This window comes from Ammospiza nelsoni, chromosome 18 (assembly GCF_027579445.1).
Source record: "Ammospiza nelsoni isolate bAmmNel1 chromosome 18, bAmmNel1.pri, whole genome shotgun sequence".
Lineage (NCBI taxonomy): Eukaryota > Metazoa > Chordata > Aves > Passeriformes > Passerellidae > Ammospiza > Ammospiza nelsoni.
The window spans coordinates 2,752,659-2,770,557 of NC_080650.1; the positions used below are offsets into that span (position 1 = coordinate 2,752,659).

The following is a 17,899-nucleotide window of genomic DNA, read 5'->3' on the forward strand; positions in this document are numbered from 1 at the left end:
TTATGTGCCTGCTGCAGCTGAGCACTAAGTTGTGTCCCAGCTCAAAGAGTGCCCTTCCAAGGGCACTCCAGTCTGTGCATGTGAATGCTCAGTTTGGATTATACAGTGCTCAAGCTGCTGTGGTCCCATCCTAGCCCAAGGTCCCCAGTAATGGTAGAGCACCAGGCTTCACTCATAGGACAGTGCTTTCAGATTCCTTCTCCAACAACCACAATCTCACAGCTTTATAAAGTCCACTCAAACAGAATAATGGTTCCACTTGATCAACTAACTCTGGGTTTGGTTGCATGTCATTTATTTCAACTTGTACAGTGAAGCTTGAACACCTGTGTGGAAAAACACTTAGTTGTTGGTTTATTCTTTCTTCTTAGGTAATATAATTTAAAAGTGGTAAATACACAGTATTTAAACTTGATACACCTGATAAAGTTAAATGCATAATAAAGGGGTAGGAGTGAAACACAAGCCTTGGTCATTAAACAAACAGTATAAAAATCAGGAATAGTTCAGGACCTTAGAAAAGAAACAGATCAATTGCCTGATAGGTAAGAGGGGACCACCATGGAAAACTACTCAGATAAGAGGCCTGGTTTCCCCTTAGCACTTTCCTGTGTGCTTTCAGAGCCAAAAAGGCTTAGTACCCAGCAATAAGCCCACAGTCAGCACCGGGCTTGCTTGGAAGGAAGGGAGTTGGGGAAATCAAGCTATCGCCCAGTTCCAAGGCACAAGCAAAATGTTCACTTCACTATAAGGAGAAAGCCAGCATTACTACTAAGGAACAGCAGCTGGGGAACTGAGCAGGTTTATATACACAGTACTGCTTCTCTAACAGGTCATGCATTTAGAGAGATCTCCCTCACACGGCCACGCTTCATGCTTTCAACAGAGCTGACCAACCAGAAAAATCCATATTGCATTTCTTTCCAAATGTGCATTTGGCTGCAGCCCCAGCAGAGCCTGCACTGAGGGACACTCAGTTTGGAGAGCACCGTGGGGAAGCGCTGAGTTTAGCATCCTTTAGAACCAAGGCCATGCAGGCAGGCAGAAACTGAGCAGTGGGAGTATCTGAGGCCCAGAGACTGGCTGGGCTCTGGGGAGCTGGTACAGCTGTTGAGAAGCTGTGTTAAACCTGGCAGACCTGTTGGGTCAATGTAAACTGTCTCACCTGACAAATCACAACCAGGAATGGGCAGCACAGAGATCTCTACAACACACCTCTAGCAAACACACCACACACACTACTATGCACTACCTAAAAAGAATTGGATCCCCTAGCTTTTTACAATTTTTTGGCAGATCAAGTCCATTTGCAGGGTTAGAGAACCAGGCTGCCCACTCACACACATTTCCACGATGAAAAGTCCTGTGTAGGGGGAGCAGGCAGCTGCAATAGTGCTGGCTCCCAAGTTACCTGTTTGGTTTTCCCATAGCTGAAGCTGCAGGGCTTTGCAATAGCCTCGGACTGAAATGGGAGGAAAACAGTGCATGTCTTATGGCTCCAAACTCCATAGTATTGCTCCTAAACCACCAACTGTCCTCACTGGCTTTGGAAAGAGGCCAGCAGCACAATGCTTCCATAATAAATTGCAATTTAGGGGGAACATCGCTTCAGGTGATCAAAAGGTGTAAGGGACAGTTTGGGTAGGCATCTGCACCCTTGCTAATGCTGTCCTGGCTCTAACAAAAACCAGTCTTAACCAGGAATTACCAGGCCAAGTCTGACTGCAGTGGGGCCAAGGACCTTGGCATGCTGCTACTTGTGCTGTCCAGGATAAAATAAAGGAAGACAAGGGAATGGTCACTTTCTAAAGGCAGGGCATCCAAGGCCAGGGTTAACAGGCAGAGACCTTACCATTAATCAAGACATTTGGCAGTCTCCTAGTGCCTTCTTCCTGAGGGTGAAGAATTACACCTTAACAGTCCCTCACAAGCTTGGGAGACTCAAATCCTCCTTCTCAGTCAGGTACATCAAATGCCTCTTTCAAGGTCACACAACCACATCAGACTGAGAAAGGAAAAAAATCAGACCTTTTTCCCCCTAGCCCCATGCTCCAGCCACAAAGCAACTGTACTTACCATGACGCCTTTGCTCAGGCAAACCCTGGCTCCTCGTTCTCCAGCTTTGTCCAAGCACAGAGAACTTGGGAAAGTGAGTCTGGATGCCAGAGTCTCTCCCACCACATGGCAGATTATTATTTTGTACAAGCACCACAAATAATCAGAGTAATCTGACTGAAGGTGAAAGAGCTCTTGGTAAGAAACAATCCATTAACTAGATATACACTTAATTTACTAACAAGCCTCTGATCCACAGGCATTCACAAATTACTGGTAACAAACTTGCAAAAAATACATAGCATTGGCCCCAGAATCCAGATTAAGAGTTTGGAAAACAAATGTTTCTTTGAAAATTACTAGCTAATCATTAAGATCTTAAATTCTAAGCAAGCCCTAAGTCTATACTTAAAAACCAGCATAAGTTGTATTATTTTTAATTGTAGTAAACCATGTAATGTACATGGAAGTGAAGGATTTTACCCTGAATTTTATATTTTATAGTATATCTACCTAGATCAAGTAAAATATTTAGAAACAAACTGTTAGTGCTTCTTCTGTTGTTTAAAACATTCTAAACACCACCTTTCACTCATATGTCTGCAGCAAAAATAGTTCAAACTGAACTTAAGCCCTTAAATACCTTTTCCTTTCATACACTGAATACCTAACTTACCAAGTCCTGGTCACACCAAGGCCTCTGGAAAGGTGTTAATTACCTGAGGAGGTAATTAACCTCACTTTTTGAACGTCCTGAAGATGCTGTTTCATACAACTTGGCTCACAAAGGTAGGCATTCTTTGAAAAGCTGAACAGGTGGGTTTTTGCTTTGTTCCCATGCAGTTAAAAAGGTGTCAATTAAAAACAAACCAGAACTACAAGAAATAGATGCAACAACATTCCTGGTAGGTCGTGAACTCTCAAAGTGCACACGTGTGCTTGGTTTTACTGCTGTGTATGCCACTTGGCAAAAGTTTCACCCTTCTGCACGTGCCCACAGCCCCGCCATGGGCATCATGCCCCTGGGACGCTGGCATCAGTCCCTGCAAATTATTTGGCATTAAAATCAGCTCAAAGCAGTTCCAAATGCACTTTCCTTTGGCTGCTGTGGGTTTTGTTTTGCAAAGCCCTCTTGCTGCTCACCACCACCGCTCACCTCTCCGCTGTCCGCCAGCGCTTCTCCCACCAGAAGTCAGCAGTCCAAGTGCTCGGAGATGCTCCACGCTTATGGCAAATAATCAGATGTCTGATAAGGTGTGATAACATGCTGCTATGTGAGCTCTACATCCAGCATTGTACTGAGATAGCGCCATGTCATGCTGTGTTTGCTCTGGGCTCTGGTCACCTTGTCCCCAGCGCACGCTTGGTGCCGTGCCCTGGAATGAGCTGCTCGGCAGAACCGTAAAGTCCACGCTCAAGAAAGAAGTTCCTCCTCTCCCACGTTGGGCAAGTCGTTGCATTTCAGATTATCTTCACTGCCTTGTTTCCTGTTTTCAAAGGAAATAAAACAGCTGCTGAGTGACTCAGAAACTAAGGGAAAGGAGGCCATGAGACACCAGTTCTGCCCCTTCCCTGCCATGGGATCTTTGGGACACTGACTATATGTCATCTCTCCCCATGTAACAGACTGGAAGTGCCATAAAAAGATATTTCTCATCCCATCAGAACAGCAGGATATTCCATGTCACAAAAATCCCATAAAGCAGTTACAGATCAGACAGGTGGGGTGTGAATGTTGCAGTCATGGCCCTTTTATAAGTGTCAAAACCCAACTATTTAATTTCTCCCCCAGAGCATCAGAAAAAGCTGCTTTTAGGGTCTTTTGGGGCCGAGGTGAGGTGATGACACTTACGGCAGCAGGGTCCCAGAGGAGGACAATGGCCTCTCCTCCCTCTTGCTCCCCTCAAACGGGTTCCCAAAGGATCGCTTCCGGATCATGGTTTTAACCAGGATCTGCAAAACCAGAATGCAGTTCATTGGGGTGCTTTCCCTTCTTTCAAGAGCAACAGCAACATCCAACTTGCATGCCCAAGTAATTAAAAAACTAGTGAAAACAAGTCAAAGTTCTCTATCAACAGAAATCAGAAGGAAGCATCTTTGCAAGTCTCCAGCTGCTTAATACAGGGGCTGTATCCTCATCTGAAACCCTTGCAGGTGAGAGCCACACCAGGTGTAAGAGGCTGGAAAGAAGAGCAAAGCCAAGTCTGGGAGGTTTCTTTCCTCTCCAGAAGTAGATTTTACTGATTGCTGCATCCAGTACCTGTAAATTCCCAGTCCTCCATTATTACCTGGCAAAATAATTCACTAGAAAGGGAGAAGGGAAGGAACTGGCACAAATTTACCTTAATGTTCATCTGAAACCAAACTGAAAGCTGGCCATTTGTCCAGCTTTGGCTGCAAAACACAAAGTTACCAATCAGAGACCGGTGGGAACAGAGATGTGTCAGGATTCTTCCCTGGCATCCCCCAGCTTGCTGTGCTGGTGGGGGCAGACATCAAGTTGAGCAGCACTGAACCCTGCCTCAGCAGGGACATCCCTGAGAGCCCTGACTTTATTTGATGTGGCTTCTCATCCCTCTGTGCATCATTTATCTGCTCACCAGGGCGCACAGGGAGCTGTTCTGTGTCTGAAGGCGAGGGTGTTCTAAGAGCCAAAGCCACGTGAGTGCATCTCATACTGGAGCGTCAACGCCTGCACTTCGCTGCACAAAGATCAGCACCAGAGGGTAATTCTTAAGATCAAATGCAAATTTGAAAATACCACATTTGCCTGGAGGTAGTGTGTTATCTAAGAGTCAAAGAGGTGCAGTAAAATCTGATTTGCCTTGAGCTGTGCTGAACACACCTGGATTTCAACAGGGCTGGGAGCACTGAGCCCACTGATCAAGTCCCCTCTGAACAGAAAAAAGGGGACAAACCCCTCATCAATGGTGATCTCTTTTGACAAAATCTGCTTTTTCAGCCTGAGCAGCACAAGGTGTATTTGCATGTTCACACATCTGTGGTCAGTGAGATTTCTGCAGGGCATCCAAAAGGGAGAGAGCTCCAGAAATGAGGCCAGATGTGGGTACAGCTATGAGATGGAAAAGGGGCTTCAAAGGGAAACCTGTTCTTCAAAAAAATCCCAGCCTGGGTTCCTACAGGCAGATAACACCAGGCCAGGAACCGTCAATGGTCGCTCGCTCTCTCCTAACACAAGGGCTGGCGGCACCCAAAGAAATCATTAGGTTCAAAACCACAAAGGATTTCACTTTCTACACAGGACAGGGTTACAATGTGGTTCTCACCACCACAGTGGGTTGCAGAGAATAAAAATATGAGCTTGAAAAGAGATGAGATGAAGTCACCAAGAATAGCTCCAGGCGGGGGCTGATGCACATCGTGGCCCAGATAAAAAATCTCCATCCCAGGAACCTCCCACAGCCCCTCTGGCTGGACAGGCAGAACAGGGCAGGAGCTCCTTGTGCCTGGCCAAAACATCTGCTCCTGGCCACAGGCAGGTTCTGGACCAGATGCTGTTTTGCCCTGAGCAAATACAGTGATATTTAGGCAGCCAGCTCAAGCATGAAGACCATCAACCCAGTGACAGTCATCTTTGAAACTGCTCTAAAATATTCCCCTGCACTGTGGGGTATGGCCATGTCCAGTGAGCTGCTGAGACCCTGAGACACCAAAGTGTCTTGCAGCACTTGTTTCCAAGAGAGGGAAGGTCTCTGCTCTGATCCTGCCCAATGCTTTTGCCCTTCAGCAGTGAACTCCAGCTGCTCAGGGCCACCGCACTGTGCATCCACAGGCCATCAGCTCCTTTGTACTCACCACGGTGGCCAGGCTGGGGATGTGCTTGACTGAATTCTCCACTTCTTCCTCTGTCACCTCGACGAGGGTGCAGTTCTCATCCTCCGTGGGCAGCAGCTCCGCTCCGTTCTTGGTGACCCAAGGGTGCAACTTCAATTAATAACACAGCCTGTCAGGAACGATTTCCCTTTTTTCATAACTCAAACAACAACACAAGCCTGGCAAACGCATCTCCTTGTCCAAGCTATGGCCCCTACGTGCTCCTGAAATGCCAGGGAGCAGGGCAGGGCTGTGCCATGTCACTGCTGAGCCAGCTCACCTGGGTGCCAGCAGGAACTGCACAGCCTGGAGCAGAAAACGCCGTGGTGTGGCTCATCCAGAGCCAGCTACACAACCAAGCCATAACCTGGGTCACCTACAGCACTGGGCATCTCTGGGCTTTAGGGAAGGAGACCTATCTTCACTCTCATCTTATGGATGAGACAGCACCAGGAGGCAGGAGAGGTTTATTCCAGTCCACACATATGAGCAGCAGTGATGGGGAGACCCACCGAGCCCTCGTCCTGGAGCTGGTTTAATCCATGCCTGCAGGCAAAACCCCTGTTTTTCCTGGCCCACACACCTGGTGACTTGGTAGGCTGCAGGAGGAGCACAAAAGGTTCCAGAATTCCCCCGCAATCCTTTCCCCCTACCTTGCTCTCCATTCTCTCAGCTTCTCGCCCCTTCCAGGCTCCCGCAGGGGCGAAGGACCAGAAATCTCCTGCGAAAGGCTGTTGCACAGTACTTTCCTGGTAGCAGAGGAAATACTGTGCTCAGGGGATTTCCTTTTGCCTGCCACTCCTATAGGCACCAAAGGTCCCAAAGCTGAGCAGGTCCCGGAGCAGGGGAAGGAGCTGGGACTTACCTGCCCAGGGGCCCTGGGCACAGGGGGAGGACCTAGCCTGGCACGATCAAACTGACTCCCAAAAAAAGCTGAGCAAGGAGAACCCAACAGAAGTGAAGGCACAGCCAGCACCAGGAAGCTGGGTCAGTACCTTGATTTCTGGGACCGAAATCCTAGATTCAGGATTTTTATCCAACATCCGTGTAATCAAATCCTTCAAGAAGTCCGTAATTTCTGGCCTGTGGAAGGAAGAAGGGAGAGATGAGATGGGGAAAGGGATGGGTGCTGCCTCTGCTCTTCACCCCAGTGCCAGCTATGGACCTTCTGGGCAGAGGGGCTGGACTCCAGCCCCAACAGGGAGGCAGCTTTGGGTTCTTGTACACCCCCTCCTCTCCAAACCCCCAGAAAAAGCAAAATATTCCCTTTTGAGGCAATGTGAAGTGTGATCCCACATTTACAGGGCAGGGAGACACCAACTCAAAGCCTGAATTTTGCAAAACCACAGAAGAGCAGGGCCAGCCCTACCCAGGCAGTGCTTGAGAAACAACTCAAATGAGCTGTAAAATAAGGACGGATGGGTTGTTTTTGTTTTTGAGTACTTACTGGTCTGGGAACTCCAACGTTTGGGTCTTGATTTTATTGTGTAAACTCAAGATCCTTTCATCCATAAAAGGGCACTACCACAAAGAAAAAGAGCAATGAGGAAAGTAACAACTTCTCTTTAGAGGAAACCGTGAGGCAGCCAGAGGAGCATCAGCATCTCATAGGGTATGAAGGACAGCAAAGATCCAGTTACAGGGAAATTCCAGAAGATTCCAGAAGTAGACATCATCAATGTCTACTTTTAAACTCAATGAAAAAAACATTTAACCAAAAATTACCAATTACTAAAAGAACTCCTTTCCTAAAAAAATTGCCCAAAACTAGAATTTTTTCCACTGGGGAAGAAGAGAAGCCCAGTCCTTTTGGCTGCACCCATCCTAGTGACAGGCAAAGGTTTCCCATTTCCATCCACACATCCTCATCTCCACTCAGCTCAACAGGAACACAAGGTGCCAGTCCCACTGCTTACCTGGAACATGGGAGGCACAAACCAACCCCCCAAACACCAACAGCACCGAAAAATCCATCTCATTACCTGCCCAAACACGAAGCAGTACAGCGTGATCCCCATGGCCCACACATCCAAAGCCTGCAGAGTGAAGAAAGCACAGTTAGATCTACAACAAGATGTGTTTGTGCAAGGCCAGGCAAGACCATTCAAATTGCTATTAAATACCTTTCCAGAGAAGATTTTCCTGGTCTCTGAGAGGGTTTCTGGAGCCATGAAGGCAGGAGTGCCCACTGTGTTGGTTAAGAGGGCATCAGCTCCCTTGAACTCGTTGCTCACTCCAAAGTCGGCGATCTTGACATGCCCGTCTTCCCCCACAAGGAGGTTGGAAGGTTTAATATCCCGATGGATTATCTTCTGATAGTGCACTGCAGCAGAGGGACAATGACTGTGCAGCAGCAGCCCTGGTTGGCAGCAAAGGAGCCACAAGGGCTCCATGTGGCTCTTTCTGCTAACACCGCCACCAGCCCCAGCTTTAAAAGTGTAGCATGAGCCACCAGAAATGGCACCGTACAGCAGCAGAAAGGCCAGCTCCAGGTGTTCAGAAAAAAACCCAAAATAAGAAATCCCACCCTTTCTGCAGAGACACTTACAGTATTCAATGCCCTTGATCAGATCCTGGAAGTAGAACCGAGCCTGGTCCTCACTGAGAGGTTTCAAGGTTGGGATTTCCATCACAGGGCTATGAAGGCAACAGAGAACAGAGTTCATTCCCCACCTGGATGTGCTGAAACAGGGCCTGGAGGCTTTGTCACTGGCTGGTGACAGCACACAACCCCAGACACAGGCACACAGTACACAGGGTGTACTCAGCTGTAACCAGGCCAGGGAAATGCTACTCAAGCCTCAAGCCCCAGCCATGAACCTCCCCATCACCTCTGCACCCCATTCCCACCTTGGGTGGCCAAGCTCTGCCACCCACAAACCCACTGGATGCTCAGGTGTTAGTAGGATTAAATCTGGAATTCAGTACTCACCCCTGCTTCACCAGCTCAAACACTGCAACACAAAAGAGAAGGTGATTACAGATTGCTTACAGGGTATGGCTCCTGTGAGCACAGCCTCAGGACAAAAGCAATTATTTTAATGACAAAAATTCTAAAAATAATATGTTATTTTTAAAAAGGAGATGCTGTCTTATGCAAGGCACGTGGCATTTGGGTTGCTCCCATTTTCAGTTAAGGGGATGCTGCCAGCTATGTTCTGAGTGTTGCAGCTTCAGCATCATGAAGTTCCCTCCATGGCACACAAAACCCCTCACTTTGCCACCAAAAAAGGCTGAGCCCACACCCTGGGCAAACCTCAGTGCTTGGCCATGAAGGCATCACATGCTCCTCCACTAGTACAGGCTGAACATAAATGATAGAAAAATAAGCCTTCTTCAAAACTTGTGAATTACCTGAAGCAACAACTGCAGTCTGCCAGGCAGGTTGGGATGTGGCTCATTGGTACCTTGGATAATTAATTTGTGCCTTTTCCCAAAACCAGAGAAATAGAACTGCTTTCTATCATTCCAGCTTCAAAGCTGAGAACATCAATGCTGGTACCTCTCATGGCAAAGCATGCCCTGGTGTCAAATTAATGCCATTAAAGTGCTATAAAGCCCTCTTATCTCTGTTCACAACCCAGACTGCCCCTCATTTCCTCCTCCAGCACATCAGGCTATACCCACAGTGGAGGAGAGACCCAGCCCTGCACACAGAGCTGCTCCAAAACACAGTGGGAACCTTTTGCCCCCTCCCTCTGACAACCCAGGGCAGTGGGCAGTTACCCATGTACAGGTGATCCTCACTGGGGTCATCCAGGACCTGCCAAAAGAAGCAAAAAGGCAATTAAACAGTGCCAAGAAAGCCTTGCAAATTAAGCATTGTGATATTTTATTTAGCAGCCATCTCAGTTCTGCACCATCTGCACCATCAGCACGGTCTGCTCATCTCTGAGCTTCTACCCACAAGAGTAGGGAAAAAAAGAGGACAGAGATGTAGCTGTACTTCAAGGAAGCAAATATTTAAAACACACAGGAAGCATCATCTGACTCATGAGCCAAATAAACTCCAGCCTGCACATCCTTAATTCTTGATTTTTGGACTGTTTCATACAGGCAGTGGGTGTAGGGCAAGGCAGCTGCACTGTTGAACTCACAAAAACACCAGTTCTTCCCCAAAACCTGTCTCAGCACTTGTTTCCTCCACAGAAGAAACAATTTCCCTTTCTGAGAAGGGAAGAAAAAATATTTTGGGAGGTGAGAATAAAAAACCTTCTAAATCAAGGAAAACACAAAATTCTTCCAAAGGCAGGACCTGCCCTTGCTCCCTTCTGGGGTCACTCCCCTTCACCCAGCCCATCCCTGCAGCATTCAGGCTCCGTCACGCTCAAGGAGGAGTTTTGGAGAAGGGCCAGCACTCACCTCCACCAGCTTCACCACATTGGGGTGGTCCAGCTTCTTGAGGATGGCAATCTCCTGGTAGACCTGCTCGATGGGCCCTCTGGGCTGCAGGCAGCCCTCGGGAGCAGCCTTGGCCCCGCGGGGCGGCGGCCGGCCTGAGGAAAGGCAAAGATGGGTCCAGATGGGAACAATCTCCAGGATCCCCAGAACAGCCCCAGCCAAAAGGCTTTCTGCCACTTACGGGGGAAGCCCGCCTGTCTCATCAGCTTCTTTTTTGAGAGAACCTTCATTGCCTGCAAAAGGGGAACAAATGTGAAATTTGGGCAAGTCAAGGATAAAGTGTGGCTGGTGGGATGGGGCAGGGAGTCAGCAGAAGGGATCCATCCCCCTCCCACCTGCCCTGCTGCAGGCTCTGGGGCTGTGTGCTACTCACATAGTAGGTGTTATCATCCTCGTTGTAGGCCAGCTTCACCACCCCATAGGAGCCCTGGAGAGGGGCACAGCCATACGGCACAATTAGGGACAATCCAGAAAACCCACATCACCAACCCAGGCTCTAGGCTCCTCCACAAACCCCAGAGGGATCACAGAGCTGGTGGGAGATCTGGGATGAGCAGGGGGTGTACAGTCTGACATCACACTGACAGCAAAGAAAAGCTTTATATGCCCCATTGTGTGGGAGGGAGGGGGAAGGGGGAAAATTAGTAATTATTTTAAAAATATACAATTCAATTGGCACCACTCAGAACAGCGAGCAACAAAGAGCTGCCGTGGTGAGTGGCTGGACTTGCTCCTATTCTAGAGCACTCCCATGACTGGAAAGTGAAAGCAAGCCCGACACCCTCCCAACCCAAAACCCCTCATCCCACCCCAAACCCAATATTCACCTTCCCAATCTCATCCTTCAGCTTGTACTGGTTGAGCTGCACACAGTCCTGTGGGGAGAGAGCAGGGAAGTTTGCCATGAGCCACAAAACTGCTCACATTTGCTCTTGTCCTTTAAATCTCCTGCAAAACTTTCTCTGCAAACTCACACCCTGTCCTGCTCTGCCCAAGCATTCCCGTGGGGCAGCTTTGATTCATGAGCCACAAAACCACCCACCAAGGCACACTTTGGTGTGTTTATACAGGGCTAATTGCAAACGTTAATGGCTGGGCAGGGATCCTGTCCCGTCCACTCATGTGGAACCAGAGGAGGGACAGGGAGAGCCCTGAGGGGTTTAATGCTGGCGACCTGGTGCCGAGTAATTTTATTTCTTCTCGGCAAGCAGCAACTTGCTGCCTGTTTTCTGTCAGGCTGGGGGAGGCAGGCCTGTTTTCTCTTTAGATCTCAGTGAACTTCTCTGTTTTTTTTATTTTTAAGGAGTAAAGAAAGAAACTTGTGCTACACTCCTGGCTTCCATCAAACACAGCTGTGAGAGCTGCAGCATCAGCAAAAGGCACAAAAACCAGTGAGTTGGGGTGTCACCTCCCTGAGGGCTGTCCCCATGGCCCAGGATATCCCTGGGCCCCCTGCCACACACCTGCAGATGGGCTGTGGGGGTTTATCCCCAAAAAAAACAAGCGAGAAGAAATGCCACTGTGGGAAAATCTAGGCAGACGGGGCAGGAGAACTGCAGGAGCAGAGTTCATCCCCCTCACCTGTAACACTCATCCCCCTCATTCTAACGCTCATTCTCCTCACCTGTAACATTCATCCCCCTCACCCGTAACGTTCATCCCCCTCACCTGCAATCCTGTGATGGACACGCGGTTGGACTCCACCGTTGGCCGCCGCGGCAGCCGTGGGGAGGAGTGCGGGGAGGTCACGGGGGAGTAGGGGAGGGAGGGGTAGATGAAGCGTTCCTTGGCGCCGTCGCCGTGCCCGGGCGAGCGGACGGGCTGCGGCCGCTCCTGCAGGGACAGCTTGCGGCCGGAGAGGTGCAGCTTGCGGCCGTCCCCAAAGGCCTCGGTGCCGGGCACGTCCATCTCCTCCTCGCTCGCGCTGCCCGCGGCCTCGTGCTCGGTGACCACGATGAGCGAGGCCATGCTGCTGCTGCCGCGGCCGGGGCTCAGCGCCGGGGGGTCCCGCAGGCCCGCGGGGGCTCGGCGGCCGCAGCCTCCGGCGCTGCGCAGGGGCTGTGGGGCGGGCGAGCTGCTGGGGACACGTGGCAGCGTGGAGGGACCGATGGCTTCATCCTGGCCATGCTGTGCTGGGGAGATGTGCCTGCAAACACAGGATAGAGTCAGCCAGACTCTCTGGAAAGTGGGATTTCCTGCTGGTCATTGTGCTACAAATTGATTTATTCATTCCATAGGGAATGGTGAAGCCAAGGGCAGCAGTGCAGGATGGCACAAGGATGCACAATCACCCCGCCATGGGACAGACCCCAGGCTAGAGCCAGCCTCAACCCCAAGGCTGCCACCTCTGGTCCTTCCACCCTTTTTAACTAAACACCTCCAGGGAGTAAAAACTCCATCATCTCCATTATGGAAATACTCCAAAGGGGTTATTTTAAAGGGGCGGGATAAAGAACTGCGCTATACCGGCATAAATACCACTGAGTTCTCTACTTTACTGTTCACATCTTTGCCAAGTCCCCCCAGACAAAGCAGTTCAGGGACAAAAGGACCCACTTACCAAGCATGGGGTGCAGGATCAGCCCCCTGGCTCACTGCTTCCTCCCACAGCCCATCATTGCTGGCGATTTCTGTTCCTTGCCCTGTGGCTTTTTGTGCAGAACTCAGGTACCCAAACCTTGAGATAAATGAGAAAACTGTTAGCAACAAAAAAAAAAAAAAATCATCAAATAATTAAGTGATAATTAAAAAAGAGGAGAAAATTATGTTAATTTACACATGCCAGGCACTCCACAGCACTTGGGGCTGTTCAGTGGTTGGTTGGCTGTAAACCATTGCTCTTCCCTGCCCCAACACTGGTGCTGTTTTTAATTTCTAGGTTAACAAGTTGCCACAGAAGGAAGTGAAAAAAAATATCCTGAACCAACCAGCCCAGGAGCAGGAACAGGGTTTGAGGCGTTTTTCTGCCTGGTTCCCACACCTCGACGAGGCGGCCGGTTAAAATTAGCTCCACTCATCTCCATTGAAGTTTCCGTGCTGCACCCGCAGCACATCCACTCTGAATCAGCCCAGCAGAAATTATGGGTCAAGTACAGAAATCAAATCGTCTCCCCCGTCCTCGAGGCTTCACAATGGCCTAATTGCTGTTTTCAACACTGATCTATAAACCAGAGCTTTTGTGCCCAAGTGGGATCGGCCTGGAGCTGAAGCCAACGCAGCATCGCTCGCTGCTCCGAGGCACGGAGAAGCACAGGGATGGGGAGGCTATAAATAAGCCAACGAACAGCAACAAGGACAAACTATTCCAGAAACACTGAGTTTCGTGGGGCTGAATCCACTCCTGGACGGGGCTTTGCTGGATGAGAGAGCCAGGAGCCACCAGCCAAGTCAAATTCCCCCTGCAGCGCTGCTGGCAGCCCTCGGCAGCGTGTTTTAATGCACTCCCAAATGGATTAAAACAAACAGGCAGCCCCCTCATTCATCCTGAATTCACAGGGATGCATCTCGAGGCCATTTGCCTGGCCTGCTTTGGGCACCCCTCCAGTGGGCACATATAAATAGCTGCCCTGAAGCCGGCGCTGATCCGGAATGCTGTGCCCTCTACCCTCACCATGCTCTGCGGCCGCACCAAAAAAGGCAGCTCATCAGGGCAGCCTTGGGATGAAACCACCCCAGGAACATCACTGGTAGCAAAACCAGTCCCCAGCAGTGCCACAGCATGGCTGGGCATCCCATCCTGCCCCCAGAACATCGCCTGCATCCCGATTTCCAAGGGTTTCTGATAAACTTTGCCAGGCTTGAGCAAAATTGAGTTATGAAGCCTCAGTCACACTTGAGAGCTGAGCTGTCCTGGCTGGCTGGAGTTAATTGGCTTGACCAGGATAAACATATCAAGTCTGATTAATTCAAGCAGGCTTCCCCAGGCTCTATAAACTAAAAGTCATCCAAGCCCCATCGTAACATTGTCTGAAGTGGGAAATGAGAGGGGTATTCCCTGTGCATGTGTGCAAAGGGTCAGAGGATGGGGGTTTTAAGAAATTGCCGAGATGACGCCTTGCCTGAGAGAAACCCAAAAGTGGGGTCACACTGTTGAACACAACCCTGTTATCCTTAATATGCACATGAGGAGGAGGAGGAGGAGGTGGAGAAGAGCTGTAGTCCCAGTCAGAGAGAAAAGTAAAATAGCTGAAACGAGGGCAGTAATCCCAAAAGAGAGAAAATACAGCCTGGGGGCTTTGGCTTCACCAACCCATCCGAGCCCTTGCCTGGGGAAAATCAGCACATTCTCGTCTGAACTCCAGCAGATCCTTATGTAAAAGGGAGCAGCACATGCCCACAAAATCCTCAGGAAATATAACAGCCTGGTGTATAGGAATGATTTATCGGCACAGCTTTTGGCTGCAATCCATATATAACCCATAGCGGCTGCAGCAGGATTATCGAAGCAATCAGTCTCGCATCTAATTCAGCAAGGAGAGGGATATTAAAATGAAAAGAGGTCTGTGAAACCCTGGCAGCAGCTCTCCCTCTCGCTCAGCGTCCACGTGGCTTGAGCGGAAGCGAATGGGAGTGGAATCGGCCCCCGCGAGGGTGAGGGATTTTCACAGCCCCTCGGCAGCCCCAGCTCTGCCGAGAGCTCCCTGGGCCCTGCCTGGGCTGGATGCGGCCACCTCGGGAGGGGAACACGCTGACCCATTCCAGACGAGTGCAGAGGGTGACACCTGGCAGCCAGCACAGCCTGCAGGGATTTCAGTCAGAGCATAGGGATGCATCTGCCTGCCCTTCCCTCCCCGGAGCTGTTTCTCTGCCCAGCTGCAGGGGCTGCACACTCGCCTTCCCCACACCTGTCACTGTGGCAAGGCCAGACACATTGTGAGGATGAGGCCTTCCTAGGGAAATAAGATTTGGTGGCAGCTCAACAGTGACCCCTCCATCCATCCTTCCATGGGGGTCAGCTCACAAATCTCAACTTCAGCTGTTTAGAACAAAACTGAACTCAAAACACCGAAACCAGGGCTGATTTTACTCGCAGAGATCCTCCCCTGCTACTGCTGGAGGTTGGTTAAAAGCCAAGCAGGGCCAGCCTGGGGCAGTTATTGGTCTCCCTGGGCACAGTCCAGTGGCTATTTTGCTTTCCCCGGTCACGGTCAGCAGTGGAAGTGCCCATGCCAAGAGTGGTGTCATCTGCAGCAACGGGGGCATAGATCACAGTTTCCCTTCCTACGGCTGAGCACAGACCTTGCCAGAAATATATTAGTCACTGTAGTATACGAAGACCATATGCATGCCCTACCTGACTTTTAATGGAAAAAAAATCTCTCAGCAGCTTTTCTAGAAGTCAGAGGACACCCAAATTTATGAGATACTGGAAACAGGTGCCCATGCCCCATCTAGGACAGATCCCTGTGCCCAAGCAGCAAAGCTTTTCATCATCCCCAGGGTGAATGGAAGAGCCTCCTGCACTGCCTGGCCCAGCCAACACAGAGTGGAAAGAATTGGGGGAAAAAAATGCAAAGCCAGGCTGGTAGCATTGTGGTGTCACAACACCCAGCAGCAGGTTTCAATAGGAATCACAAAAACATCTTTACCAAGGTTTTTTATAATTATGAGGATACTGCCTAATACTGCTGAAGCAATATATAATGAGCATCCCAAAAGAGCCTAAGCTCCAGAGATGGTGTTGAGCATGGACCAGGATAAGCTCAGGGCACCTCCATCACCTTGTCCAGCACTGCCAAGCAACTCCCAGCTTCCCTGGAAACATCAGCTCCAGCCCACGATACCCACAAGAGGAAACTGGAGCAGCTCTCCACTTTGTGAACACCACTTAAAAGACATTAAGGCAGAGTTGAAAAGCAAAGGCTCCTCCAAATTACCTCCCTGGAACAGCCCGCCCTCACAGCACACTCAGGTATGGGCTTATGGGCTTTTGGGGTTTGTCTCTGCCTCAGGGGAGGGGCTGTCTCTGTGGGTGTGGGCTATTGAAGGCAGCTCTGGCGCCCACAGCTGCCACACATCCTCTCCCCAGCACGGTCCCCCTGGCCCTGAGGACAACCTGCTCCTGTCCCCAGGGGTGGTTTCTGCCCCTGCAGCATTGCAGTCAGCCCACAGCTCCATCACACCAGCTTCCCGTGGTGATCTCACTTTGCTCTTGGTCTCGACTGTTCCCTTCATGCTCCTGATGCTCTGTGCCGTGCACGTGGCTGCAGGGCTGCATCCACCTCCGAACCACGCTCTGCCACTCGCAGCAACCCAACCTGTGGCTTCTGATGACACCCGTGCCCTGTGCACAGTCGCTCCGCCAGCTCCATCCCCTCTCACTCGTCCCTTGACCTTAAAAACCCCTCCTTTCCCAGCCCCCTGGCCTGTCTTTGCCCGACACCCCCGATCCTGACCCTCAACCCTCGGACAGGAGCCCCGTGGGGTCTGAGGGACACGCGGTGTGGCCACCCGGTCCCATGGCCGATCCCTGGGGCGCCGCCGCCCGCCGGTACCGCGGCACGTGTGGGGGCCGGGATGTGCGCGGGGCCCGGCGGCCAGGGGCGGGATGGGGAAATGACAGCAGCGAGCCCGCAGCGCGGGGGTGTCCGCACAGGCCGCCAGAGAGCCCCGTCCGGGGGCGATGCCGTTCGCCGCCCGCAGCGCAGCCCCAGCCCCGCTCCATCCCCGCCTCGGCCGCCCCCGCCCGCCCGCTCCCTCCGGGCGCGGCTTTGTCTCCGCCACCGCGGGCGCATCCCCGGCCGGGCCAACCCGGCCTCCCCGCCCGTTCCCGCAGCACCGACCTGGCGGGGAGCGACCCCGGGACCCCGCAGCCCCCGCCGCGCTGGGCCGGAGCGCCGCTGCCCGGCGCCGCCTTCGCTTTCGGTTCCGCTCCGGCGGCGGCGGCGGCAGCGGGAAGGAGGGAGGGAAGGAGGGAGGGAGGGATGGAAGGAGGGAGGGAGGGAGAGAGGGAGGCCCCGCTCCGCCCCGGGGAAGGGCAGGTTTCCCCCCGGGCAGCCGCATCCTGCCCGCCCGCCCCCGTAAGCCGCTGTTGCGGTGTGTTTTGTTCCTTTGTTTATTTACAAATTTTCCCCCAGTGTTTTATTCCCCCCCGGGCCGCGCGTCACCTCCCCGCGGGATGCAGCGCGGAGCCCCGGCCGGTCCCGCTGCCGCCGACCCCGCTGCGGGCTCCCCGCGTCCGCCTCGGAGGGACCCGAGCCCCGGCGTGCCCCGGCGCCGCTTCCTGCCCCGGCCCCCTGCAAACCCTGGGCTGCCAGCGGCAGGTCGGCTGGGGACAAACGGGTTACCCGCGCCAGGTCCCCCGCACTCAGCGATTGCCCAAAGCATCACCTAAAGGGGCGGTTTGGAAAGCAGTTGTTTGGAAATGTCACAGAGGCCACCACCAAAGAGTTCCCACACAAGTTACCGCTCTGTAGCGCTGAGACAGAACTCACGGGCAAGGCTTTGGAATCTGCTATCTGCACGGCCTTTAACACCCGGCTGACACCAGCCCTCGGCAAACATACCCCTTGCTTTGTCCGGTATTTGGGGTTTGTTTTTATTTCCATCCAGCACCATTTCTGCACCAAGCTCACTCCCGGTTTTCTTTACATGAAGCAACAGCTTCAGC

The 17,899-nt window shown here is 51.5% G+C and overlaps 1 protein-coding gene across 1 annotated transcript; it reads right to left on the bottom strand.

Annotated features, from left to right (window-relative positions):
* Nucleotides 1-272: 272 nt before the first annotated feature.
* Nucleotides 273-17,180, bottom strand: CAMKK2 (calcium/calmodulin dependent protein kinase kinase 2). Its single transcript, XM_059485028.1, has 18 exons — nucleotides 17,073-17,180; nucleotides 12,851-12,967; nucleotides 11,959-12,436; nucleotides 11,118-11,165; nucleotides 10,664-10,717; nucleotides 10,472-10,523; nucleotides 10,252-10,385; nucleotides 9,616-9,652; nucleotides 8,822-8,843; nucleotides 8,438-8,526; nucleotides 8,013-8,212; nucleotides 7,872-7,925; nucleotides 7,337-7,410; nucleotides 6,885-6,972; nucleotides 6,543-6,638; nucleotides 5,872-6,000; nucleotides 3,908-4,008; nucleotides 273-3,542 (listed from the first exon to the last, which is right to left on the bottom strand). Exons 3-18 carry the CDS (start codon nucleotides 12,256-12,258, stop codon nucleotides 3,470-3,472), a joined length of 1,551 nt encoding a protein of 516 aa, XP_059341011.1. The 5' UTR covers nucleotides 12,259-12,436; nucleotides 12,851-12,967; nucleotides 17,073-17,180; the 3' UTR covers nucleotides 273-3,469.
* Nucleotides 17,181-17,899: the final 719 nt, after the last annotated feature.